Source organism: Oncorhynchus kisutch, linkage group LG5 (genome assembly GCF_002021735.2).
Source record: "Oncorhynchus kisutch isolate 150728-3 linkage group LG5, Okis_V2, whole genome shotgun sequence".
In the NCBI taxonomy this organism is placed as follows: Eukaryota; Metazoa; Chordata; class Actinopteri; order Salmoniformes; family Salmonidae; genus Oncorhynchus; species Oncorhynchus kisutch.
The window spans coordinates 5790123-5817017 of NC_034178.2; the positions used below are offsets into that span (position 1 = coordinate 5790123).

At 49.0% G+C, this 26895-nt stretch overlaps 1 protein-coding gene across 4 annotated transcripts; it reads left to right on the forward strand.

Moving 5' to 3' along the window:
• The first annotated feature begins 893 nt into the window (after positions 1–893).
• On the forward strand, positions 894–25982 carry LOC109890086 (single-stranded DNA-binding protein 3-like). Of its 4 annotated transcripts, XM_031824254.1 has the most exons (19): positions 895–1191; positions 7596–7668; positions 8276–8337; positions 10293–10377; positions 18349–18438; positions 19447–19512; positions 19892–19951; positions 20062–20128; positions 20572–20639; positions 20716–20777; positions 20923–20968; positions 21164–21199; positions 21317–21371; positions 21487–21557; positions 21727–21805; positions 21905–21933; positions 22087–22188; positions 22340–22361; positions 22522–22639. In XM_031824254.1, exons 1-19 carry the CDS (start codon positions 1136–1138, stop codon positions 22527–22529), a joined length of 1137 nt encoding a protein of 378 aa, XP_031680114.1. In that variant the 5' UTR covers positions 895–1135; the 3' UTR covers positions 22530–22639. The 4 variants fall into 4 exon arrangements, with proteins under 4 accessions (XP_031680113.1, XP_031680114.1, XP_031680112.1 ...); XM_031824253.1 differs by lacking the exon at positions 22340–22361 and having other exon boundaries at positions 894–1191; positions 21317–21368; positions 22522–25982; XM_031824252.1 differs by lacking the exon at positions 22340–22361 and having other exon boundaries at positions 22522–25982.
• Positions 25983–26895: the final 913 nt, after the last annotated feature.

The window sequence follows — 26895 nt, forward strand, 5'->3', positions numbered from 1 at the left end:
TATGATGAGACAGTGATAGAGTTTGTGGTCTAGAGCTGAGTAGATACAAACACACTCTCCCTCACTCTCTTCCCTATTGGAGCAACACAAGCACGCTGACAGCTCTGCCTAGCTAGACGGTGTTTGTGTGTCCTAGCTCTGCACTCTCTCTTCTCTTTACCCCTTTTTTGGACAATGTGTTTGCTTCTGTGTGTCCTGTAGAAAACAGTGGAGGTGGCTAACCCCAAGAATGACACATGCATGCAGTCAGTGTGTCCTTCCCACAGATGAGCAACATTTAAGCAGATCACTTCGCTCCTGCACACACACACACACACACACACACACCCAGCCACTGCACTGCACCGGCTCACACACATTCTTAAAGGGACAGGACACACACACATCCCTCAACTTCATACTTGGTATACATATACACATTTTATTAATTATTCCCTCACACGACACATGGGCTGTGTTTAGACAAGCAGCCAAATTCTGATCTGTTTTTCTCCACTAAATTGGTCCTTTCACCAAACAGATCAGCTCTGAAAAAGATCTGATGTGATTCGTAAAAAGACAAATTAGTGGCAAAATGATCAGAATTTAGCTTACTGTGTAAACACAGCCATAGAACTATATCTAAACAGGACACACAGAGCTGTTATATACCATTCCTGGCCGGAAAACATACCTTACAGAGCACACAGTTCCATGTGGGCACAGTAGGGTACTGTTAAAAGTAGTGCTGTGCTATATCAAAACCCTGCACACACCCATGTGGGTCTCCAGGCACAGGAATGAAGAACACTGACCAGTCTATCATAATTTAGTTTGGCAAATAACCCCCAAAAGGGATCTATCCCTTTAAGAAGCCCCCACCATTCTATAACAGGGGGAGCGTGTGTAAAACCCTGGAACAGCGACAAAAAAAAAACCCATCACCAACAGACGGTTTCAAGCTCCCCGCGACGGCAGCAGCCCCTGTTCGGATCGGCAATGAGGATGGATGTAGCCTGCTAGAAAAAAAAGACACCGGGGCACAGTGAGAGAGAGAGAACACTACTGCTGTGTAGCTATGGAGATCGTAAGTGGTCGCTTTCTTTGACAGGTGTCGGAACCGGACTGAATAAAAGTATCGAAACCAGCTTCAAGGATGTACGCCAAGGGGAAAGGTGCTGTTGTGCCCTCAGATAACCAAGCAAGAGAAAAGTAAGTGGGAATAGTGCAATGTCACAAAAACACTAGCTAGAGACACTAATGCTAGGATATCTACTGTTATCTCCAACGCTCACATACACCACCTCGCTTGTTGTCATAGAAAGGGTGCAGAACAGGATACGATATGCTCTCTTCGTAGTTTTGGTTCTTTGTTTTTCAGGTTTTCTTGCATCGGTGAAGTCTTGTAGCCCTCCCTAACAAGCAATCAGTTATTGCTAGCCTAGCTAACGTTAGCTTACTACTAAGGTATCCATTCCTACTAGTTTAATTCTCATCCGGTACAGCATAATAACATTGGAGATATTAAACAACATTGACAAATTCGTTTGTTTTAAAGCGGTATGTGCAATATGTTGCATTTTAGAATTGAGTGGAAAAGAGCATCCCTACCTCTCTGGGAACAATGCATTCGTGAAGATGCTTGTGTGTTTCAGGAAGCCTGGGATTAGTTTATGGGGAAATAACGTAGCCGACTGATAGCTTTTACAAAGTTGAAACCAATGTAACCGGTTTGGTTTCAATGTAACAAAGGAGTGTCCAACGTTCCAAAAAGGAACTATTCGAACTCACTCTACATTGTATGAATGTGTACCTTCATACGCGAGTTACTGCTAGGTAGGCTAGGAGCTAGCTAGCGGCAAGTATGACAACTTTGTGTCCAAACAGTTTGTTTAGCCCTTATTAAAGAGTAAAATACGTGTCCTTTTATAAAACTAGGTTTTCTGTAATTTTAAAATTGGCCACTATGCTGAGCATTTAGCCGAATAGTTGAGTTAAACTCTAGGCAGTGTGCTAGCTCAGTTAGCGGTAGCTTACCTATCCCTTTGTCTGCTAGCTACGGGTGCCGTTTTGTCCGTGAAGGATGCTGTTCCACTGAACTGGCTGCTAGTACGACAGAAACGTTATCTTATCCACCTAGTGCTACTGTGTTGCATTTATGTTTAGTTCCTGAACATGTTTGTCTCAACATGTGTTATTTGGTTTCTAAAGAGATTTTTTAGTTTTTTTTGTTATGACCTGCAGAACCAGATACTCAAAATTATGCACCGTGAACAACACAACTACTAGGCTATTCATACTGATTTATTTGAACTTTACTGACAAGCTGTCGGTGGCTCTTTTTTCCCTGTTTCTTTCCAAATGTCAACAAAGCCAATACCTCATTATTTGCCCATGCTTTTCCTCACACTTCAGTCCATATTTCAATAAAAACTGTTCTAAGCCTTGTCCCTTATATGTGCAATTAAATTGTCAAAACATTTATCTGCTCCTAATGTCTATGTCGCTGTTGTGCTTGAAAATAGTATGTTAATCTCTACAATCTAGCCTAACTGATTTTATGAATCAACCTCAGCACTTGAGCTCTGGGCAGACCATAGCTTTGCTCAGAAGGCAAACTTTTGTTGATTTTCCTCCCCTCTCTCTATTCTTCTGCCTCCTCACCTCTCCTCCCTCTCCTGCTCTGTCTCCTCTCCTTTCTTCCCCTCCTCTCCAATGCTCAGTTCTCCCTTCCTCTCTTCCAAGTCCTCATCTCCCTCTTCTGTGTTGAATTATTGAGTGTCTGACTGAAGCGGTTGCTCTGTGCTGTGAGTTGGAGTGGTGTGTGCGGTCGCTCTGAGCTAGAATAATGTGTGTGTTTTTCGGTCTGTGAGAAGGGGGAGAGAGAGTGTGTGTGTCGGTGGGCTGGCTTATCCGTGTTTAAAGAGGGGTTTTGTCTGCAGCCGCAGGCAGGATGTCAGGTATACTGGTGGCGAACATCAGGGGGGAAGTTTGTGTGAGAGAGAAAGGGACTGAGGGAGGCGTGAGCTGTCCCTTTGCTGACTGAGTAATTGTGCGTGTGTGCAGACACTACCTTCCCATCAAAACATCTCCCAGTGTTGCAGCTCAAGAAACTATCTTCCTCTCAATGCGTGAGCTTAAATAATGCAGCAGACCAGGTGCACATAGCCCCCCCACCCCGCGCACACACAGACAGGCCTCCCATCACACATAAACATTTCATCGGTGCCCTTGTGGGGGAGATCAGTAGTTTCTGTTAACCGTAGCCTTCTGTAAACAGTCAGGAGAAGACATGGTGTGTATGTGAGAGAGTAGACCTACACTAACTAAAGTCAGTGGTGTAGTGGAGGGTAAAAGCAGTTTACCCACCATGCATCCCACTTCTGGCTTGCCTCTGAAGCTAAGCAGAGACACTCTTTCCTCTGGTCTAAAAAAAAAAGAAATTCCAATGCCCCAGGGCAGTGATTGGGGATGTTACCCTGTGTAGAGTGCCGTCATTCGGGTGGGATGTTAAGTGTCCTGACTGTGGACACTAAAACATCCCATGGCACGTAGCATGAGAGAAGGGGTGTTAACCCTGGTGTTCTGGCTACATTTCCCCACCTTTTGGGGGAAAATGCATTGAAAGTATAGGCAGTGTTACTTTATTCACCATGACTGCTGATCAGTTTGCCCGCCTGTTAATTATTATTATTTTTTACCCCTACAGCATTGACTAAGGTTTGTGCTTGTGTGTGTGCTGAGAGACCCACACTAAACCAGCAGTCTCAAAGAGCTAAGTGACTTTCAAATCATTGAGTGCCGTGGTCACATTGGTCAGTTGTGAGAGGGAGGCCTAGCTGACCCAAGACAGACAGTAAACTCTACTACACCACCAGTGTGTGTGTGTGTGTGTGTGTGTGTGTGTGTGTGTGTGTGTGTGTGTGTGTGTGTGTGTGTACCACTACCTCTGACATCCTGGCTCATAAATCACAGACTCACCTGTCTGAAGAGCTGCAACCTCACAATTGCCTCCTGCTCTTAAGAGGATTCGTACTCTTCTCTGGCAGTGTGTTTGTCCTGTCTCACCAGTTGTTTTATCTGTGATCACAGGGTGGGAACACCCCTCAGCTATTTATGGTCCTGTGAGACAGCCCTTACGACTCACACATCAGACCTGGGTTCAAATACATGTGTATTTTGTTATTTAAGTACTTATTTTCTGTGTATTTTCAAATAATATGGGCTGACTCAACTACTTCTATTTTATTCACGAGCTGTGGCCTGCTATCAACTGATGGCAGGCACAACACAAACCTCAGATGATGAAAGGTCTAAGCTACAACATATGCAAATTAAAAAATAAAATACGTTTTCATGAAATTATAAAATAGTTTGACAACCCTGTTTTTGTATGTACATTTTTTTTTAAACATCAGTCAACCGTTTATCTTTTCCAATGATGAAGACATGGCTGTCTCGTGGTATGTAAAATGGGTCAACATTGAGCACCATAATCTCCTGGATGTTTTGTATTCAGGTGTAAGAAGTCACTTTCTGACCGTTTGTGTCATGGTCCAATATGTATGTGAATTTATAATTAAAAAAATATTAAAACATTTCAATTAAAGGTGATATGGTGAAAGTGATTCCATTCAAACGTATTTACCTTATTTTCCAATACATGCCAATACCTTCCAAATGTATTTCCCCACAGCATTCAAATATTCAACTACTTGTCTTTTATCTGAATATTTACTTGAAATGTGAAGGTAATTCAGATATTTGCAATAGTGTTTTAACCCAGGTCTGACATACACAGGGCCAGCTATAGCCTATTGGGGGCCCTAAGTGAGATTTTATTGGGGGGGGCCCACCTCGCGGGCAAAACATTTGCGTGGACACTTACCAATGTGGTGTAGAAAGTGCTGCAGTTTTAAAGAAATTTTTCTGCAGTTCTACATATTTTGCGAAGAAACATTTTAGCAATTTTATAACAAATTTCATGCCATTCTACAAATTTTGCCATGTGGTAGAAAACATTTTCTTCGTTACTTTCCTGCAATTCAATTCCTTTCCTGCATTTTGTCATGGGGTGAAATGTTTGAAGTTTTAAAGAGGCACTATGCAGAAATTTCTCTTAAAATTCGAATAGTTCGCCTAATTTCCGTCTGACAAAACAAGCAAGTTTAGTGTAGAGAATCATTGTACCATCTAAACTGCTGTGAAATTGTTTCCATAAACAAAAGTATTTCACTTTCAGCTGTTTTGAAGCTGGTGTACAAAATCAAAACTTAAAAATGGGAAGCATAGAAATAGAGCACATAGAATCTGCACACACAGATCTGTAACTCACTTTTCTATTACTTTTGTCAGGTCGCCCAAAAAGTGACATATTGTAGCTTTTGAAGCAAATTTCCAGCAGTTCTACACTTTGACTTATGCCATGTTATCCCTTTCCCGCCTGAGTAGAATGTTCCACCGGATCATGACCTTGGCGTGCATGAATGAGTATAATGAATACATGATACCTATTTTGAAAGCTGAGAAACTGCCCTTTCAAATGACAATCAGTCAAGAAAGAACACCTATGAAAATCTATGTTATATGATAATCTATGCTCCCCCCAAATAACTGCAATTTACAACACTTTCTAATGAAGATCGAGAAAAGCTTAGAGCATATTGAGTCTTGTTTCGTAAGAATTGAAAATCAGAATAGAAATACCTTTTTGCTGTGAATACGTTTTTTATATGGAATGTTCCTTGGTCGAACACTTATCTGCATAGTATATTCAACACATCTGCACCAAAAAAAATACAAATAGCATTTAGTCTGACATATGATAAGGAAAGTCATAAACAAGTAATGTAATATGAATCATTTAAGAATGTTATTGAAAGAATAACATTAGGGGGGACATTGTCTCATTCAAACCTGTAAAAAAAAGATCTCCATCATAGCCAGACCATTAAATACAACCACCTTAGAGATATTGTCATCAAAATATATTTGTAATGACTTAACGGCTTTTACACCTTCAATTGCTTCTGTACATTCATTACACTAGGCCTATCACGTGAGGAATCAGAACGGGAACCATTTAAAAGCCCAACATTATTTTAGTCTTTACATGTCCTTTACATCTCCAAGGCCATGAGACTTCTGACTCAAACATGTAGGCAGGCTGGTAGGCAGGATATATGGGGAAAGGAAAGGACAACATACAAGGGTGAGGAACATACAGGAGAAAGTCATGGAGGAGCCACGGTGGGGGCCTCTGGTGGGCAGAAGAGTCAGCTGTCTCAGAGTACCCAGGTGGACCTGGAGGCTGGTATGCAGCCGGTGTCTGGTAGGACTAGGAAGCAAGGCCATTGGGGGGACCAGAAGGGGAGAGGCAAGGGTGGAAGCGGTCTGGGGAGGGGCGTTGGGAGGCCAGGGAGCAACGCTGGGAAGTGTCTTAGACCTGTGGGGGCAGGGGGACATGCATCAAGAATACTGTATTTCCTTAACCTCCCTAAACCAGCCTGATCTGGCAAGCTCACATATTTCACTGCAAGTGAAGTGAAACCAGTGTGAGCACAGTGGTCAATCTGGTTTAATTGACATTTGAGTCATTTAGCAGACACTCTTATCCAGACCGACTTACAGGAGCCGTTCGGGTTAATTGCCTTGCTCAAGGGCATATCAACAGATTATTTTTTCATGTAGTCAGCTCAGGGATTCGAACCAGCAACCTTTTGGTTACTGGCCCAATGCTCTTAACCGCTCGTCTACCTGCCATTTTTTTTTTTAGTAGCCCATATCAGCGGCAAACTTAGCTATGTTATTGACAGTACACAGAAAATCTAGCTCACTTGTTTTGCCAGCTAGAAAGAAATGGCCCAAAAAAATTCAGAGACGGAGGGAGTAGCAACTTTCTTTCCTCATCTGATCCACCTGCTGGTTTTCACTTTGACGCTGTCAAAATATCACTCGATCCACTCTCCTTCCAGTCATCTACCAGGGCACTGAGGCAAATGGAGGATTTGCGCCGTGACCTTTCATTGAAGTCAAAAAAGGTTCCCGCCCATAAATCCCTAAACCAATTCTATCTATTTGTAGCTCATGTTGTCATGTGTAAATGGCAGTTTACAGAAATACATTTAGTGATTGGACGGCAGTGTTATTAAGGCTTTAAACCATTGTTTAACTGTTATTACAAAATTAGAATGCTCCGGATGGAAAGGGTTTCAATGATATCTGAGTGACAAAGACTAACCAAATCAATTGGGGACCCTAGGCACATACCTGGTCGGTATTTTGCCATGATTACTACAAGTTTAGATTGGTAAATAAATCAAAAGAATTGTTGGATGAAATTGAGAAATTGCTGATGCACAACCAAATTTCGAACTTGCACCTTGTATATTCTACTACTATCGCAACAGTAAGTTGAGACCCTGACTGAGTTCCCAAAAACAACCTAGCGGCCTGGGGCCCTAAGCGACTGCCTATGCCTGGAGCTGGCCCTGCTTACACGGTCAGCCTTGTTGTTCTAGTAGGTTCGCGTAATCCTCATCCAGATCTTTGCTAATGCTAACTCCTATGGCTTTTTCTATAATTTTGCTAATGCAATGTCCTGTTCTGTGTTGCAGGTTAGCGCTGTACGTATATGAGTACCTGCTGCATGTAGGAGCACAGAAGTCTGCACAGACCTTCTTGTCGGAGGTAAGACGCACACACTTTTCTGTCCTACTTTGCTCCTTCCCAGTAAGGGACTAGAGTGAGACAGTGGGAGAAAGGTAGACTGACTGAGAGGAAAAGAGAGGGAGACTGAGGTAGAGATGTGGACAGGTAGCGGTAGCCTAGATGGAGGCAGTGGTAGAGGGAGACCACGAGCGGGAAGGACTGTGTTGACGAAGAGTTAGAACGTGGTGTAACTATCTCAGAGGGCATTGACTGAGAGGTAAGGAAAGGAGGCGAGTGGGAGAGAGAGCGTGGTCGAGAAAAAGGGACAGCGTCGACTTGCTGAGACACTGATTATGTGTTCTTAACCTCTAGGCCAGGGGTGTCAAACTCATTCCACGAAGGGCCGAGTGTCTAAGGGTTTTTGGTTTTTCCTTTTCAATTAAGACCTAGACAACCAGGTGAAGGGAGTTCTTCACTAATCAGTGACCTTAATTCATTATTCGAGTACAAAGGAGGCGTGAAAACCCGCAGACGCTCAGCCCTCAGTGGAATGAGTTTCACATGTACTCTAGACACACACCCACCCTGACAGTCTCCTCTCCTGCTGAGTTTAGAACTAGGCATCATGTTGCTCTCTCTCTTTCAGATACGATGGGAAAAGAATATTACGTTAGGGGAGCCTCCTGGATTCCTGCACTCGTGGTGGTGGTGAGTATCTCAGCCCCTTGCATCTTCTTGTGTTCACACGTTTGTGTATTCCATTAGAATATCATTTACATTCAGATGCATGCAGTTGAAGTCAGAAGTTTACATACACTTAGGTTGGAGTCATTAAAACTCCTTTTTCAACCACTCCACAAATGTCTTGTTTATAACAAACTATAGTTTTAGCAAGTCAGTTAGGACATCTACTTTGTGCACGACACAAGTAATTTTTCCAACAATTGTTTGCAGACATATTATTTCACTTATAATTCACTGTATCACAATTCCAGTGGGTCAGAAGTTTACATACACTAAGTTGACTGTGCCTTTAAACAGCTTGGAGAATTCCAGAAAATGATGTAATGGTGTTAGAAGCTTCTGATAGGCTAATTGACATAATTTGAGTCAATTGGCAGTGTACCTGTGGATGTATTTCAAGGCCAACCTTCAAACTCAGTGCCTCTTTGCTTGACATCATGGGGAAATCAAAAGTAATCAGCCAAGACCTCAGAAAAACAATTGTAGACCTCCACAAGTCTGGTTCATCCTTGGGAGCAATTTCCAAACACCTGAGGTACCACGTTCATCTGTACAAACAATAGTACGCAAGTATAAACACCATGGGACCACGCAGCCGTCATACTGCTCAGGAAAGAGACACGTTCTGTCTCCTAGAGATGAACGTACTTTGGTGCGAAAAGTGCAAATCAATCCCAGAACCACAGCAAAGGTGAAGATGCTGGAGGAAATGGGTACAAAAGTAAATATTCACAGTAAAATGAGTCCTACATCGACACAACCTGAAAGGCCGCTCAGCAGGGAAGAAGCCACTGCTCCAAAACCGCCACAAAAAGCCAGACTACGGTTTGCAACTGCCCACGGGGACAAAGATCACACTTTTTGGAGAAATGTCGTCTGGTCTGATGAAACAAAAATAGAATTGTTTGGCCATATGACCATAGATCTGTTTGAAGGAAAAAGGGGAGGCTTACAAACCAAAGAACACCATCCCAACCGTGAAGCACGGGGGTGGCAGCATCATGTTGTGGGGGTGTTTGTTGCAGGAGGGACTGGTGCACTACACAAAATAAATGGTGTCATGAGGAAGGACAATTATGTGGATATATTGAAGCAACATCTCAAGACATCAGTCAGGAAGTTGAAGCTTGGTGTTAAATGGGTCTTCCAAATGGACAATGACCCCAAGCATATTTTCAAAGTTGTGACAAAATGGCTTGGAGTGGCCATCACAAAGCCTTGACCTCAATCCTTATAGAACATTTGTGGGCAGAACTGAAAAAGTCTGTGCGAGCAAGGAGGCCTACAAACCTGACTCGGTTACACCAGCTCTGTCAGGGGGAATGGGCCAACATTCACTCAACTTATTGTGGGACGTTTGTGGAAGGCTACCTGAAACGTTTGACCCAAGTTAAACAATTTAAGGCAATGCTACCAAATACTATTTGAGTGTATGTAAACTTCTGACCCACTGGGAATGTGATGAAAGAAATAAAAGCTGAAATAAATGATTCTCTCTCCTATTATTCTGACATTTCACATTCTTAAAATAAAGTGGTGATCCTAACTGACCTAAGACAGGGACTCTACTAGGATTAAATGTCAGGAATTGTGAAAAATGTAGTTTAAATGTATTTGGCTAGGGTGTATGTAAACTTCCGAATTCAACTGTACGTGTGAGTGAGAGAGCGCACATGTCAGTGTGATAGATGGCAAGTGAGTAGTATGGTGAATAACTGATGTACTGTATATAGATGTCGGTGGAACGCAGATGTAGGCTAATTTAGCTGGGGGGGCAATGAATCTTTCCCCCACGGTCCTTCATGCGTTTCCATGGCAATTCAATTGCTTTGGTGGCATTCGATTGACCACTTTACCGCCTCTATTGGCTCATCAGGTGCTCCCGGACATGAACCCTCTTTCTCTATTTCCCGTTGCAGTGTATTCTGGGATTTGTATTGCGCTGCGCCAGACAGACGGGAGAACTGCGAACACTCCAGCGAGGCCAAGGCCTTCCATGATTACGTGAGTGACAGGCCCAAGTGTGTGTTTGTGTGCGTCTTCGTCCCGCCTCTTCCATTGGCCTAGGTGTGTGTGTGTGTGTGTGTGTGTGTGTGTGTGTGGAGATAATGGAATAGAGGTCTTAATCCAGTAATCCCAGCACTGGGCCGGGGCTAAGCCAGGGATTTGTGTGTGTGTGTTGCAGCCCTGGCATCCGGCCCAGAGCAAGGGGGGCTTTCACATCCTCAGTGCCAGAGAGCTGGTTAACTGTGTGTGTGTGTGTGTGCATGCTTTGTGTGCTTTGTTTTGTCTGCCTTGGCTGGCAACTGTTTGAGTGAAGTGCCAGTTTGTAAGTCTTGAGGACCAGATGGGCACTCAAACACACAAGGTGTGTGTCTGTATCCATGTCTGGCATTCTGTCTGTGTCTATATCCATGTCTGGCATTCTGTCTGTGTCTATATCCATGTCTGGCATTCTGTCTGTGTCTATATCCATGTCTGGCATTCTGTCTGTGTCTATATCCATGTCTGGCATTCTGTCTGTGTCTATATCCATGTCTGGCATTCTGTCTGTGTCTATATCCATGTCTGGCATTCTGTCTGTGTCTATATCCATGTCTGGCATTCTGTCTGTGTCTATATCCATGTCTGGCATTCTGTCTGTGTCTATATCCATGTCTGGCATTCTGTCTGTGTCTATATCCATGTCTGGCATTCTGTCTGTGTCTATATCCATGTCTGGCATTCTGTCTGTGTCTATATCCATGTCTGGCATTCTGTCTGTGTCTATATCCATGTCTGGCATTCTGTCTGTGTCTATATCCATGTCTGGCATTCTGTCTGTGTCTATATCCATGTCTGGCATTGTGTCTGTGTCTATATCCATGTCTGGCATTGTGTCTGTGTCTATATCCATGTCTGGCATTGTGTCTGTGTCTATATCCATGTCTGGCATTGTGTCTGTGTCTGTATCCATGTCTGGCATTGTGTCTGTGTCTGTATCCATGTCTGGCATTGTGTCTGTGTCTGTATCCATGTCTGGCATTGTGTCTGTATCCATGTCTGGCATTGTGTCTGTATCCATGTCTGGCATTGTGTCTGTATCCATGTCTGGCATTGTGTCTGTATCCATGTCTGGCATTGTCTATATCCATGTCTGGCATTGTGTCTGTATCCATGTCTGGCATTGTCTATATCCATGTCTGGCATTGTGTCTATATCCATGTCTGGCATTGTGTCTATATCCATGTCTGGCATTGTGTCTATATCCATGTCTGGCATTGTGTCTATATCCATGTCTGGCATTGTGTCTATATCCATGTCTGGCATTGTGTCTATATCCATGTCTGGCATTGTGTCTATATCCATGTCTGGCATTGTGTCTATATCCATGTCTGGCATTGTGTCTATATCCATGTCTGGCATTGTGTCTATATCCATGTCTGGCATTGTGTCTATATCCATGTCTGGCATTGTGTCTATATCCATGTCTGGCATTGTGTCTATATCCATGTCTGGCATTGTGTCTATATCCATGTCTGGCATTGTGTCTATATCCATGTCTGGCATTGTGTCTATATCCATGTCTGGCATTGTGTCTATATCCATGTCTGGCATTGTGGCAGGGGGCTCAGATATGCTGTTTTCTAAGTTCATAGATTTTTTTCCTCTTCGTTTTCCTGTAACTTTCTCTTTGCCTTCCTCCCTCTCTCATTTTGCCCCCTTCACTCTCATCTCTTTTTTTGAGGGGGGGGGGGGTTACCACTCTTCTCTCCCCCCTTTATTTCCTATTTTCTCTCCCCTCCACTCTTCCCCCCCCCCCCCCCCCCCCCCATCTTTGGAGGGGAGGGGGGCTGGATAGATCAATTCCATTCAGTATCGGTGAGCCACATCACCCAATCAAATCATCAGTTTTTTTATTTGTGGATTAATTATTCATGGTGGTGGATTCCTATAGGCTGAGCCAGACATTAACCTTCCCCTGTGGTGCTTCCTCAAATCAAATCAAATTCTATTTGTCACATACACATGGTTAGCAGATGTTAATGCGAGTGTAGCGAAATGCTTGTGCTTCTAGTTCCGACAATGCAGTAATAACCAACAAGTAATCTAGCTAACAATTCCAAAACTACTGTCTTATACACACAAGTGTAAGGGGATAAATAATATGTACATAAAGATATATGAATGAGTGATGGTACAGAGCGGCATAGGCAAGATGCAGTAGATGGTATCGAGTGCAGTATATACATATGAGTTGAGTATGTAAACAAAGTGGCATAGTTACATGTATTACATAAAGATGATATAGAGTACAGTATATACATATGAGATGAATAATGTATGGTATGTAAACATTATATTAGGTAGCATTGTTTAAAGTGGCTAGTGATACATCATTTCCCATTATTAAAGTGGCTGGAGTTGAGTCAGTGTGTTGGCAGCAGCCACTCAATGTTAGTGGTGGCTGTTTAACTGTCTGATGGCCTTGAGATAGAAGCTGTTTTTCAGTCTCTCGGTCCCAGCTTTGATGCACCTGTACTGACCTCGCCTTCTGGACGATAGCGGGGTGAAGAGGCAGTGGCTCGGGTGGTTGTTGTCCTTGATGATCTTTATGGCCTTCCTGTGACATCGGGTGGTGTAGGTGTCCTGGAGGGCAGGTAGTTTGCCCCCGGTGATGCGTTGTGCAGACCTCACTACCCTCTGGAGAGCCTTATGGTTGTGGGCGGAGCAGTTGCCGTACCAGGCGGTGATACAGCCCGACAGGATGCTCTCGATTGTGCATCTGTAGAAGTTTGTGAGTGCTTTTGGTGACAAGCCGAATTTCTTCAGCATCCTTTCTTCTTCACGATGCTGGCTGTGTGGGTGGACCAATTCAGTTTGTCTGTGATGTGTACGCCGAGGAACTTAAAACTTACTACCCTCTCCACTACTGTTCCATCAATGTGGATAGGGGGGGTGTTCCCTCTGCTGTTTCCTGAAGTCCACAATCATCTCCTTAGTTTTGTTGATGTTGAGTGTGAGGTTATTTTCCTGACACCACACTCCGAGGGCCCTCACCTCCTCCCTGTAGGCCGTCTCGTCGTTGTTGATAATCAATCCTACCACTGTTGTGTCGTCCGCAAACTTGATGATTGTCACTGTGTGTGTGTTGACATGAATTTCTGTGTGTGTGTGTGTTGACATGTATTTCTGTGTGTGTGTTGACATGTATTTCTGTGTGTGTGTGTGTTGACATGTATTTCTGTGTGTGTGTGTTGACATGAATTTCTGTGTGTGTGTGTGTTGACATGTATTTCTGTGTGTGTGTTGACATGTATTTCTGTTTGTGTGGGTGATAGTCAACCATGTAGCTGTATTGATGTACAGCTTTGTCATTGATATTTAGGATTTATCCGTGTTTTGTCGATGTCAAGCATGATGCCAGTAGCCTGGTTAGTGGTATTTCGAAACTAACCTTGCCCTCTGGTATGATAGGTGGAGTTCTCACCACTATACCATATATAGGGTGGCTAGATCCTGGTTAGAGGTTGTTACGGAAAACTTGTCACTCTGTCTCTCTCCCCTACCTCTCTCTCTCTTTCTGAGAGGGGGATGCTAGAGGGACAGGGAGCAAAGGACTCGTCTCCATAGCAACAGCTTCGACTAACTACTGCAAGAGATGAGGGAGAAGGAGTGAGCAAAAGGAAGTGAGAGCAACAGGGAAGAACTGAGGGAGGGGAGGTTAGGGCCGTGGGAGGGAGGGAGGGGAGGTTAGGGCCGTGGGAGGGAGGGAGGGGAGGTTAGGGCCGTGGGAGGGAGGGAGGGGAGGTTAGGGCCGTGGGAGGGAGGGAGGGAGGGAGGGAGGGGAGGTTAGGGCCGTGGGAGGGAGGGAGGGAGGGAGGGAGGTTAGGGCAGTGGGAGGGAGGGGAGGTTAGGGCCGTGGGAGGGAGGGAGGGGAGGTTAGGGCCGTGGGAGGGAGGGAGGGAGGGAGGGAGGGGAGGTTAGTAGGGCCGTGGGAGGGAGGGAGGGAGGGGAGGTTAGGGCCGTGGGAGGGAGGGAGGGGAGGTTAGGGCCGTGGGAGGGAGGGAGGGGAGGTTAGGGCTGTGGAGGGAGGGAGGGGAGGGGACGGTTAGGTCCGTGGTGGAGGGAGGGAGGGGAGGTTAGGGCCGTGGGAGGGGAGGTTAGGGCCGTGGGAGGGGAGGGAGGGAGGGGAGGTTAGGGCCGTGGAGAGGGAGGGAGGGGAGGGTTAGGGCCGTGGGGAGGGGAGGTTAGGGCCGTGGGAGGGAGGGAGGGAGGGAGGGAGGGGGAGGTTAGGGCCGTGGGAGGGAGGGAGGGAGGGGAGGTTAGGGCCGAGGGAGGGAGGGGAGGTTAGGGCCGTGGGAGGGAGGGGGGGAGGGGAGGTTAGGGCCGTGGGAGGGAGGGAGAGGTTAGGGCCGTGGGAGGGAGGAGGGGAGGTTAGGGCCGTGGGGGGGAGGGGAGGTTAGGGCCGTGGGAGGGGAGGAGGGAGGGGAGGTTAGGGTCCGTGGGAGGGAGGGGCGAGGTTAGGGCCGTGGGAGGGAGGGGAGGAGGTTAGGGCCGTTGGGAGGGAGGGAGGGAGAGGGGCGGTTAGGGCCGTGGGAGGGAGGGAGGGAGGGGAGGTGATGGTTCGGGCCGTGGGAGGGAGGGAGGGAGGGGAGGTTAGGGCCGTGGGAGGGAGGGAGGGAGGGAGGGGAGGTTAGGGCCGTGGGAGGGAGGGAGGTTTAGGGACGTGGGCGGGAGGGGAGGGAGGGGAGGTTAGGGCCGTGGGAGGGAGGGAGGGAGGGGAGGTTAGGGCCGTGGGAGGGAGGGCGGGCGGGAGGGAGGGGAGGGGAGGTTCGGGCCGTGGGAGGGAGGGAGAGAGGGGAGGTTAGGGCCGTGGGAGGGGAGGGAGGGGGGGGCGGTTAGGGCGTGGGAGGGCGGGAGGGAGGGGAGGTTAGGGCCGTGGGAGGAGGGAGGGCGGGCGGGAGGGGAGGTTAGGGCCGTGGGAGGAGGGAGGGCAGGGCGGGACGGGGAGGTTAGGGCCCATCCCCCCCCGTGGAGGGAGGGGGAGGGAGGGAGGGGAGGGGAGGTAGGGCCGTGGGAGGGGAAGGTTAGGGCCGTGGGAGGAGGGGTGAATGGTAGGGCCGTGGGAGGGAGGGAGGAGGGAGGGAGGGAGGGGAGGTTAGGGCCGGTGGGAGGGAGGGATGGGAGGGAGGGAGGAGGGAGGTTAGGGCCGTGGGAGGGAGGGAGGGAGGGAGGTTAGGGCCGGGGAGGGGAGGGAGGGAGGGGAGGTTAGGGCCGTGGGAGGGAGGGAGGGAGGGGGGGAGGTTCGGGCCGTGGAGGCGAGGAAGTTTAGGGCCGTGGGAGGGAGGGAGGGGAGGTTTAGGGCTGTGGGAGGGAGGGAGGGAGGAGGGAGGTTAGGGCCGTTGGGAGGGCGGGAGAGAGGGATGGTTAGGGCCGTGGGAGGCGAGGGAGGCGACGGGGAGGTTAGGGCTTGTGGGAGGGAGGGAAGGGGGAGGGGAGGTTAGGGCCGTGGGAGGGAGGGAGGGAGGAGGGAGGGGAGGTTGGGCAGTGGGAGGGGGGAGGGGAGGGAGGGAGGGGGGGAGGGGAGGTTAGGGCCGTGGCGAGGGAGGGAGGGAGGGAGGGGAGGGGAGGTTAGGGCCGTGGGAGGGGAGGTTAGGGCCGTGGGAGGGAGGGGAGGTTAGGGCCGTGGGAGGGAGGAGGGACTGGAGGGAGGGAGGGGAGGTTAGGGCCGTGGGAGGGGAGGGAGGGAGGGAGGGAGGGGAGGTTAGGGCCGTGGGAGAGGGAGGGAGGGGAGGGGAGGTTAGGGCCGTGGGAGGGAGGGAGGGAGGGGAGGTTAGGGCGTGGGAGGGAGGGAGGGGGCGGTTAGGGCTGTGGGAGGGGAGGGAGGTGAGGTTCGGTCCGTGGGAGGGAGGGAGGGGGAGGTTAGGGCGTGGGAGGGGAGGTTAGGGCCGTGGTGAGGGAGGGAGGGAGGGAGGGAGGGAGGTTCGGGCCGTGGGAGGAGGGAGGGAGGGAGGGGAGGTTAGGGCCGTGGGAGGGAGGGAGGGAGGGAGGGGAGGTTAGGGCCGTGGGAGGGAGGGGAGGGAGGGGAGGGTTAGGGCCGAGGGAGGAGGGCGGGAGGGGAGGTTAGGCCGTGGGAGGGAGGGGAGGTTAGGGCCGTGGGAGGGAGGAGGGGAGGTTAGGGCCGTGGGAGGGAGGAGGGGAGGTTAGGGCCGTGGGAGGGGAGGGACGGGAGGGAGGTTAGGGCCGTGGGAGGGAGGGAGGGGAGGTTAGGGCCTGTGGGAGGGAGGGAGGGGAGGTTAGGGCCGTGGGAGGGGAGGTTTAGGGCCGTGGGAGGGAGGGAGGGGAGGGGAGGTTAGGGCCGTGGGAGGGGAGGGAGGGAGGGAGGGGAGGTTAGGGCCGAGGGATGGGAGGGAGGTTAGGGCCGTGGGAGGGGAGGGAGGGAGGGGAGGTTAGGGCCGTGGGAGGGAGGGGAGGTAGGGCCGTGGGAGGGAGGGAGGTTAGGGCCGTGGGAGTTAGGGCGTGGGAGGGAGGGGAGGTTAGGGCCGTGGGAGGGAGGGAGGGAGGGCGGTTAGGGCAGTGGGAGGGAGGGAGGGAGGGAGGTTAGGGACGTGGGAGGGAGGGGGGGGAGGTTAGGGCCGTGGGAGGGAGGGAGGGAGGGAGGGGAGGGGAGGTTAGGGCCGTGGGAGGAGGAGGGAGGGAGGGAGGAGGGAGGTTAGGGCCGTGGGAGGGAGGGAGGGATGGGAGGTAGTTAGGCCGTGGAGGGAGGGAGGGAGGGTGGAGGTTTAGGGCCGTGGGTAGGGAGGGAGGGAGGTGGAGTGGATGGTTAGGGCCGTGGAGGGAGGGAGGGCGGGAGGGGCGGTTAGGGCGTGGGAGGGAGGGAGGGAGGGAGGGAGGTTAGGGCCGTGGGAGGGAGGGAGGGGGGAGGGAGGGTAGGGCGTGGGAGGGAGGGAGGAGGGAGGGGAGGTTAGGGCCGTGGGAGGGAGGGAGGGAGGAGGGGAGGTTAGGGCCGTGGAGGAGGGAGGGAGGGAGGGGAGGTTTAGGGCCGTGGGAGGGAGGGAGGGAGGGGAGGTTAGGGCCGTGGGAGGGAGGGAGGAGGGGAGGTTAGGGCCGTGGGAGGGAGGGAGGGGAGGGGAGGTTAGGGCCGTGGGAGGGAGGGAGAGAGGGGAGGTTAGGGCCGTGGGAGGGAGGGAGGGAGGGGAGGTTAGGGCCGTGGGAGGGAGGGAGGGAGGGGAGGTTAGGGCCGTGGGAGGGAGGGAGGGAGGGAGGTTAGGGCCGTGGGAGGGAGGGAGGGAGGGAGGGAGGGGAGGTTAGGGCCGTGGGAGGGAGGGAGGGAGGGAGGGGAGGGGAGGTTAGGGCCGTGGGAGGGAGGGAGGGAGGGAGGGGAGGGGAGGTTAGGGCCGTGGGAGGGGAGGTTAGGGCCGTGGGAGGGAGGGAGGGGAGGTTAGGGCCGTGGGAGGGGAGGTTAGGGCCGTGGGAGGGAGGGAGGGGAGGTTAGGGCCGTGGGAGGGAGGGGAGGTTAGGGCCGTGGGAGGGAGGGAGGGAGGGGAGGGGAGGTTAGGGCCGAGGGAGGGGAGGGGAGGGGAGGTTAGGGCCGTGGGAGGGGAGGTTAGGGCCGAGGGAGGGAGGGGAGGGGAGGTTAGGGCCGAGGGAGGGGAGGGGAGGGGAGGTTAGGGCCGTGGGAGGGAGGGAGGGAGGGAGGGAGGGGAGGTTAGGTTAGGGCCGTGGGAGGGGAGGGGAGGTTAGGGCCGAGGGGGGGGAGGTTAGGGCCGAGGGGGGGGGGAGGTTAGGGCCGTGGGAGGGAGGGAGGGAGGGAGGGGAGGTTAGGGCCGAGGGGAGGGGAGAGGGTGAGAAGGAGGAGTACAGATGTTTGGGGAGGGAGAGGGGTTTAAGGGGAATGAGAAGGAGCGAGATGGAGGGAGACCCAATGCATCTATTTGTGTGTGTGTGTGTGTGTGATTGTGTGCTTCATCTTTTAACGCGTGTGTGTTGCAGAGTGCGGCAGCAGCCCCCAGTCCTGTGATGGGGAATATGCCTCCTAATGATGGTATGCCAGGAGGACCCATGCCGCCTGGATTCTTCCAGGTAGTACACCTCTTCATCCCTCTCTTCTGCTACCTCCCTCGCCCCCCCACTTTACGCATAGTTAAACTCCCTCTTGTCATCCCTCCCTCCACTCCTCCAAGCATCTACACCAACCATTACTTTATTCCATCTCTTCTTACATCTCCTCACACTTTTTCACCTCTTTCTCTCCACCTCCAATGATCCCACACTCCTCTTCTCTCGCTCTATATATATATATATATATATCACACACACACACGGCCAGACAGTGTGATGGACAGCACTGGCATTTGGCAGCAGCGACGATAAGGTGGAACGGAGAGAGGGGGAGAGAGAGGGGCCTCAATGTGTTTGTTTCTGTGGCTACCACTTCATTGTTTGTCTAGAGAGCGAGAGAGAGTGGAAGAGAACTAGAGAGAGAGCTGGAATGAAATAATGCAAGGGAGGAAGTAGGTGAGAGTGGGAGATGGCAAGAGTAGTGAGAGAGCGAGAAAAGAGAGGAGAGGCACGGAAGTGCTATTTATAACACAAGTGAGGGAGGAGGGTGTGTGTGCGCCTGTGTTGTCCTTTTTGTACAAGTGGCCTTATCATTAGCAAGAGCTGTTTGCTGCAAATATGCCTGTGTTGCTATTATCGTGTGTGTGTTTTGGTGTTCGCCAATAATTATTTTTAAATAGAAGATGCACATAACTCACAAAACAAACCTGAAGTCATACATGCAGTCTCTGCAGTTCGTCAGTCTAGTTGCATGTCCTGATGTTGAACAGTGTGAGATGGACGGCGACCAATCATGCTGTAGGCTCCTTTGATCCACTCGTTCTGAGCTGTGCGTTTTAGCTGTGTCAACATTGCCCTCTAGTGGTGAAGACACCCTCTTACCATGGATTAGGAAAAACGGCCTCCTCTCCCTCTCCGTGTTCTGATTGGCTACTGCCTAGCTTCTCTGCCACATCCCATCCCTTGCTCCTGAAGGTGTAATTGTGTTAGCTCCTCCCTCTCTCTGATGTCACTCTTCCCATCTCTCAGGGTCCGCCAGGCTCCCAGCAGTCTCCTCACGCACAGCCCCCCCACGGCATGGGACCACATGGACAGGTAACACACACACACACAGAGAGAGAGAGATTAATAATTGACTCTCTCCTCTGGAGCTGTTCTGGGGGAGGGAGCTTTAGCCTCCACACAGACACACTCCACCAACACCTCATCAATAAAACAAGAGGAGCCACTGTGGACCTACACACTGAGCATGTGCACAGGACAGACAAAACCCACACACTGATCTACATGTAAGGCTAAAGGAGGAGAGCTAATCCTCTGTAAAATACCTTGTTAATGAGCCGGCTCATTGTTTTAGTTTTCTGTGTTCTCACCCCCCCTTCCTCCTCATCCTCCATTCACACTCTGTCCATCATCTGTCTGCTCTGCTCCTTTTCAGTCGGAATGACAAACTCTCTCTCTCGGTCTCTCTTAGCCTTTCATGTCACCACGGTTTCCAGGTGGACCCCGCCCCTCACTCCGAATGCCAAATCAGGTATGGACCACACGCTCACCTATACAGCTGAACATGCAACTTCCAGGTAGGTATGTGCTGGTGGTCCATACTCACCATCGCCCTTTCTCTCGACCATCTGTTTCCCTCAGCCTCCCGGGGGAATCCCTGGTTCTCAGCCTCTCCTGCCAAACAGCATGGACCCCACCAGACCACAAGGTGTGTGTGTGTACACATTATTCATGCTTGTGTTTTTATGGAAGCTTGCAGTTTTTCCAAGTGTCGTTCCTCTCTGAGAATGACGGTGCCCCCAGGACCTTACAGATCTAGGGGGTCATCTGGGTGGAAGATAGGATAGTGTGGGTCTCTGTGTGTGTTTTGGCTTGAGATTACAGGTTCAAATTAAGAGATGACCATTTAACCTAACAGGGGTCCCAGTTAATGAGGTTAGAGGAGAGTTTAGTCTGTTGCCTACCATAAACCCTGCCTTCCAGGTTCAGACTGGCCATATGTGGATTAGGTGTGGAGGTGACCGTTTCATTGGATAAAAGCGTTTGCTAAGTGAATCGAATTATCCATTAGACCATCACATAGTATCTTCATGTTAACACCAACACACACTGGTAGTTAAGACTGTGTTCTTGTCATCTTTTCTCCTGTAGGACATCCTAATATGGGCGGGCCAATGAGAATGAACGCTCCAAGAGGAATGGGGCCCATGGGTCCACAGGTAAGTGCGTGCGCACGCATACACACACACACACACACACTCTATAGTTTTGACACTGTATCTCTTCTCTATGTAGAACTACGGAGGTATGAGACCCCCTCCTAACTCCATGGGTGGTCCTATGCCTGGGATGAACATGTAAGTGTTCCCTCCATAGGGAGAAATACAGTCTATCCCATAGCACCAGCTTCATGGTTAAATATCGACATCATGAATGTTGAACTGTTGTTTTCTTGGTTTATGGCAGTGTTTCCTATACTTACAGTTTCTCTCTGTCTCTCAGGGGACCTGGTGGTAGAGGGCCGTGGCCTGGTCCCAATGCTAACTCAGTAAGTTGTTTCCTCCTAGCTCAATTTGTCATAGATTAGATGATTCATTAAAAGGATTGTTATTATTTGAACATGTTGCCTGAAAAGGTACTATACTGACCTCATGTTGCTGGAGGAAAGAACTACTGGTTAGTTGAGTCTCTCCTGGCGGTAACTATGACCCCCTAACCTCTAGTTTCCCTTCTCTCATCACAGATACAATACTCCTCCTCATCTCCCGGCCACTATGTGGTGAGTAGCCAACCGTCAGTGTTTTCAATAACTTGTCACTTATAAAACTGTTCCTTAGCTGTGGAAATGGGAAATTGTGTGCACTGTTCTTATTGACCTTTTTGAACTGTTTCCCAGGGTCCTCCAGGAGGAGGGGGGCCACCCGGAACTCCCATCATGCCCAGCCCAGGTGGTGCGTCCCTTAAATAAGCCTCCCCCCCCAGCCCCAGTACTATATTTAGACACTATGTGTGTTGCCTCTCTCTCTCTGTGGACTAATGTTGTACTATTGTGTTCGTCTCCCCCAGACTCCAACAACTCCAGTGAAAACATCTACACTATGATGAACCCTATAGGACCAGGAGGAAACAGACCCAACGTGAGTCACATTACACGTCGTATTCCACCGCGTGACGTCACGCAGCGTGACACCACGATACAGTATGACTTTATCCCCCTGCTGATTAGAGAGGGCAATAAAACCAGACTAAAGGTCCAGTCACTGAGACATCTTTATGTTATGTTGTGTGTGTGTGTGTCTCTTCCAGTTCCCTATGGGCCCGGGGCCTGATGGACCGATGGGAGCTATGGGAGCCATGGAACCTCACCACATGAATGGCTCACTAGGTGGGTGACAGGGTTATGAACACCTGTTATAATGCAGTCGTAAGGGTGACATAATGTTCAGTGCATGGATTTAACTGTTTTGAATCTCATCTCTCTCAGGCTCTGGGGACATGGACGGGTTGCCAAAGGTGAATATAAATCCCCTTTTCTACAACATTTGACTTGAATCTCTCAAACCGACAGGGTTTACAGTCAAGGGGACATGTCTTGGTGCTGCTGAGCAAATAACTTGTGGTACAACATATTTGTAGAGTTATCTTACTCTCTATCTATCTATCCAGAACTCTCCTAACAACATGGGGGGTATGAGCAACCCTCCCGGGACGCCGCGGGACGATGGGGAGATGGGTGGAAACTTCCTCAACCCATTCCAAAGTGAAAGTGTGAGTACTGCTGGCCGATGAACCCTGACCCTTGTACCTTGACCCCACAAGAACCAGGGTGGGTGACCTGGTATGTAATGTTGTAGAGGTTACATTTTTCACTCATGTCTACCACTCCCCCCCCCCCCCCCCCCCCCTTCTCTCTTCACAGTATTCACCCAACATGACGATGAGTGTGTAATTTTAATTTCTTTATTTTTGTATTTTCTTTTGGTTATTTTGTTTTTGTACCTTTCCACCTGGATTTCCCAACCCCTCACCTTGGATCGGACTCATTCTGCCTTTCCCACCTCACCCCCCCCCCCCCCCCCCGGAACTCTCACCGCTACCCAGGCTTCTAGGACAGCCCTGGGGCATGCTGGGCCTCTAGTGAAGGCGGAGCTTCCCGACGCTGTCTGTGGCATAGACAGGAAACAGAGACACAGGAAGTCCCTACTCTCTAACCCCGCCCCCTGCCTCTCTGACTTCTTGTCAGGCTCTGGACAATGAGAGAGGGGATGATGGAGAGACTGGATAACATGGACACCCTTCAGGACACAGCATGGTAGGGTTCTGTCAGTAACTGTCTGGAAGCTCGACAAACATTTACATTGGCATTCGCTTTTATTTTGATGTTTTTATGTGTTTCTAATGGATACAGGGGCGGAACAGGATCTCGAATGATCCCCTTTTCCCTATGTAGTGGAACAGGATCTCGAATGATCCCCTTTTCCCTATGTAGTGCACTACTTTAGAGGAATAGGGTGTCATTTGGGACCTAGACATGGAAGTGTCGTCCCCCCACCCCCCGTTCACTCTGTATACATTTAAAAAACACAAGTGTTGTGATGTTTTCCATTACTCTGTATGTAATGTATTATTGCTATTCTTTTATAATATTTTATTGTTCTGATTAATAATATTGTTATGATGATTCTGGTTATTTTAAAATGTAGGATTTAATTTCTGGAGTTTTTGATGACCTCTTCGTTAGTAACTTCACAGGATGGTGAACCTTCGCTAGTCTCCTTAAGGAAAATCCCACAGGATATACACGATCTACTGCCCCCTCTTTGCCCAGTCAGAGGGCAGCACCTTGGTCCATCATGGTACTTTAAATTGTAACTCTCATAGTAATGTCCCTCTCCATCCCCCTGAGAAGGTGTATTCTCTGTAGTAGACTAAGTGACCCTGAACATGCAGAGGATGCACAGTTGTATTTATTTGTTTAATTTTCCATTGAGACAGACTTATTGTCAACCTGTTCTGTCTGCACACTCTGGAAACACTCTGCACCAATCAGCATCCATCTCCTAGAGGAAGACATCTTGGAAGTGTCTGGTTTTTGTTTTGATTGTATTTTTTACCCAGAGGGCAGTTCTGACCTTCTGTGAAATTATTCTGATTGGATGCTTAAAGGACTCTTGTAACAGAGCTGAGCCAATCAGTAGGCGGTTTGGCAGTTGCCATGGTAACTGCCTGTTAAGATCCCCCAAAAGGACAACATTTGTCCTTACACACACAACCAACCAGTCGGCCTACCTACGCCACCCCCCTCCCCAACCAACCAGTCGGCCTACCTACGCCACCCCCCTCCCCAACCAACCAGTCGGCCTACCTACGCCACCCCCCTCCCCAACCAACCAGTCGGCCTACCTACGCCACCCCCCCCCCCCCCAACCAACCAGTCGGCCTACCTACGCCACCCCCCTCCCCAACCACCGCTCTCTCTCTCCCTTTGTGACGTCTCCGTCTGTCTTTTGGTTTGTTGTAAATACTGTAAAGGGAATTTTGATATCATGACATGTTTTGATATTTCCGTCACAACCGATGACTGATGAGAAATGAGTTGATTCAGACCAACTGGGTATGAAAAGAGACGGTGTGTGTTTTTACAGTACCTCACTGTTTATCTCTGACACAACTAGGGCCAGGAGCAACCCTCTATATTGGATCATTACTTAGGGAGCTACAACTAACGTTAGAGTCCAGAGTGTTTCCTGACCAGGTCAAGCTGTTAGGGAAATCTCCTGTCCCTAGTAACGATAGATGAAAAGAAAATAAGGTTTTCTATTAAGGATTTGTTTTGTGTATTTGAATTGAGAAAGGATGTAAAAACGCAGGTTCTTAATGAGATGCAGAGTGTTAAGGAGGGGGCTTCTGGTGTAGTTTGAGATACTGCTGTATAGGTTCAACTCTGAACCATATTCACTAAGGGCAATTCTGAAATGCACCCAATTCCCTATATATAGTGCCCTACTGAAGCCAAAAGTAGTGCACTACATAGGGAATAGGGTGCCATTTAGGATGTGCCCTAGTTGGCACCAGTGCAAAGTGTTTCTGTTATTGTTGGAAGAGGATAATTCTAGGAAAACAAACCGTGAAACTGTTTCTGTTTCTAAAATGTGAGATATATTTACTTACCATAACTAGGGCTATGACTTTTTATGTGCCCTTGTCAGTGGAGGCTGCTGAGGGGAGGATGGCTCATAATGTCTGGAATGGAGCGTGGAACCACCACGTTTGATCTGTCTGATAACATCTCACTGATTCTGCTCCAGCCATTACCACAAGCCTGCCGTCCCCAATTAAGGTGTCCCACTGACCTCCTGTGGTCCTTGTCTTTTCATGTGCTCAGGAAAAACTCACGGCCCTACTCATGACCTTCATTTGACCTTTCTGCTTTGCCCATACCGATCGAGGACTCCTTTATATATGTGACAGCATGGGCAGTACCATTGTGGCTACAACCCATAAGAATCCCCATCCAGTTGCCTACATTAAGATGGTGGAAGCCCTAAATGGTGCTGCCCACACTAACACAGCATTTTGGCCACTATAGGCCTCTATCATTCTCTATGGCGCTACCTTTTTCAAGTTGTGTTCCCTGACCATGTGACCTGTTCAGGCAAACCTCCTGGCCCTAGTTTGTCCCTTCTGATCATGAGGTGTCAAACTCTGCACCGGTGCAAACGCCTCTCCTGTATGTAAAATCAACGTTGTCACATTGTTGGTCATTTCTGTGTTTCTATGGTGATGTGTAATACTGTTTCATTCTGGGAGGGTTGAAAGGAGGGGGGGACGGAGGGTAAGGAAACATGTTTCTGTTCCTTGGGGTGTATCCATCTCGAAAGTCTAAAGGAGAGTCTTCTCCTCTCCTTTCACCTGCACTGATGTGAAAGAAGAGATGACGTGAGGAGAGGAAGCCACTTTGGACTGAGATGCAGACCATGTTTTTCTCTGGTGACAAAGCAGTATTGAAGACGAGGCAGTCTGTTTCCCGGTGCCAGTATTTCAGAACATTTAGTCCATTACAATGATCCTGTGTTTTTAAATTCTGTTAACCCCTTTTTGGATTGGGTGCCTCGTTGATTTGAAGATCCAACTGAAAGAGAAAACTGACCGATCTCTTGCAGTGCTGTGTATATAAATGATTCCATTTGTTTGGAACATTGCTATATTCAGGTTCTTTTCAAAAGCAGGGGGACCATAATCTAAGGGGACAACACGGTATCATGCCAATCTGGATGAAACATTGTGAGGAACTGCCTCCTGGGTTTGCTTTGTATTTCCCGATAGGCTAGTTTCCGCTCCTAAATGTCTAGTGTAGTAATAAAACGTTTCCTATTTGTACGTTTTATGTTGTAATAACGTTTCTTTAGAGACTGATTAAAAAGTTGATTATTGAGAAAAAGGTGGGAAGTCTTGCATCAATAAATGTAATTTGTTTTAGGTTTTTCATCGAGTCATCTGTTTTTTTTTTCTGTGTCCCTCTCGTTGTAGATACATCAAAATAAAACTACTTCACTGCTTTTGCCAAGACATTTAGTTCTTTCAACACATTTTATTCGAGGCTTCTGGTTCCATGACCTCAATTAGTTTGCTCTCTCACACTGCTGACGAAGAAGGCAAAGGAAGTGTGTGTGTGTGTGTGTGTGTGTGTGTGTCTACAGGCCTATCCAACGGCAGAACAGCCTGTAAAGTCATTACCAGAGTGCTTCCAAACATTCCTCCATATCCACAGGTCTTTTTCCACAAGTCTGTGTTCTGACAAGATGGCGTCGACAGACATGGCAGCTCTGCTTCTAGCTCCTAAGCAACTTTGCAGTATTTTTTATTTATTTTTTTGTGTGTGTGACAAGAATTTCGCTACACCCGTAATAACATCTGCTAAATATGTGTATGTGACCAATAAAATTTGATTTCGAGTGCCGTTTCTGCACACACACCCCTCTAGGCTGTTTGAACTCAGGCGGTGGTCTGCCAGATGAAGGCTGTTCAAAGCTGACTTCTATCAGTCCTTCCCAGAGCCTTTTGTAGTGTGGAGACTCAGCAACAGGTGACCTTTAGAGCTGAAAACCATTGACAACTTTGAACGCTCACCGTTACCCACGCCTGCCCTTCACCTGAGACAGGACCCACGCTCCTCGTACAGGAGAGAGGTAGAACGGAGTGAGACGGAGCGAAGAGGATGTGTATCAGTGTCCAGTCGGCTGAAGTTGTCTGTTGCCAATATGTGATGTGTGGATCTCCACTTGGTCTGGAGTGAAACCTTAACAATCAACCCAGGACCTCAGACAACCCAGGTACGTTTAGATGCTAACTCACTATTTGACTTTCGCCTGTCTGACTGCCTCTCTCTCTATTTCTTACTATCTCTCTCTACCTTTTCCTCTCCTTCAGACCATGTCGGTCCCCCAGGACCTCCTGCCAGACGGCAGTCCCCTG

What these genes read in the sequence shown, in the direction of transcription:
- LOC109890086 (XM_031824252.1), top strand. Translation starts at nt 1,136, where the DNA reads ATGTACGCCAAGGGGAAAGGTGCTGTTGTGCCCTCAGATAACCAAGCA. An exon ending in GGACCCCACCAGACCACAAG is followed by an intron (nt 20,129 to 20,571) that starts GTGTGTGTGTGT and finishes TTTCTCCTGTAG; the next exon opens with GACATCCTAATATGGGCGGG. An exon ending in CCACATGAATGGCTCACTAG is followed by an intron (nt 21,806 to 21,904) that starts GTGGGTGACAGG and finishes CATCTCTCTCAG; the next exon opens with GCTCTGGGGACATGGACGGG.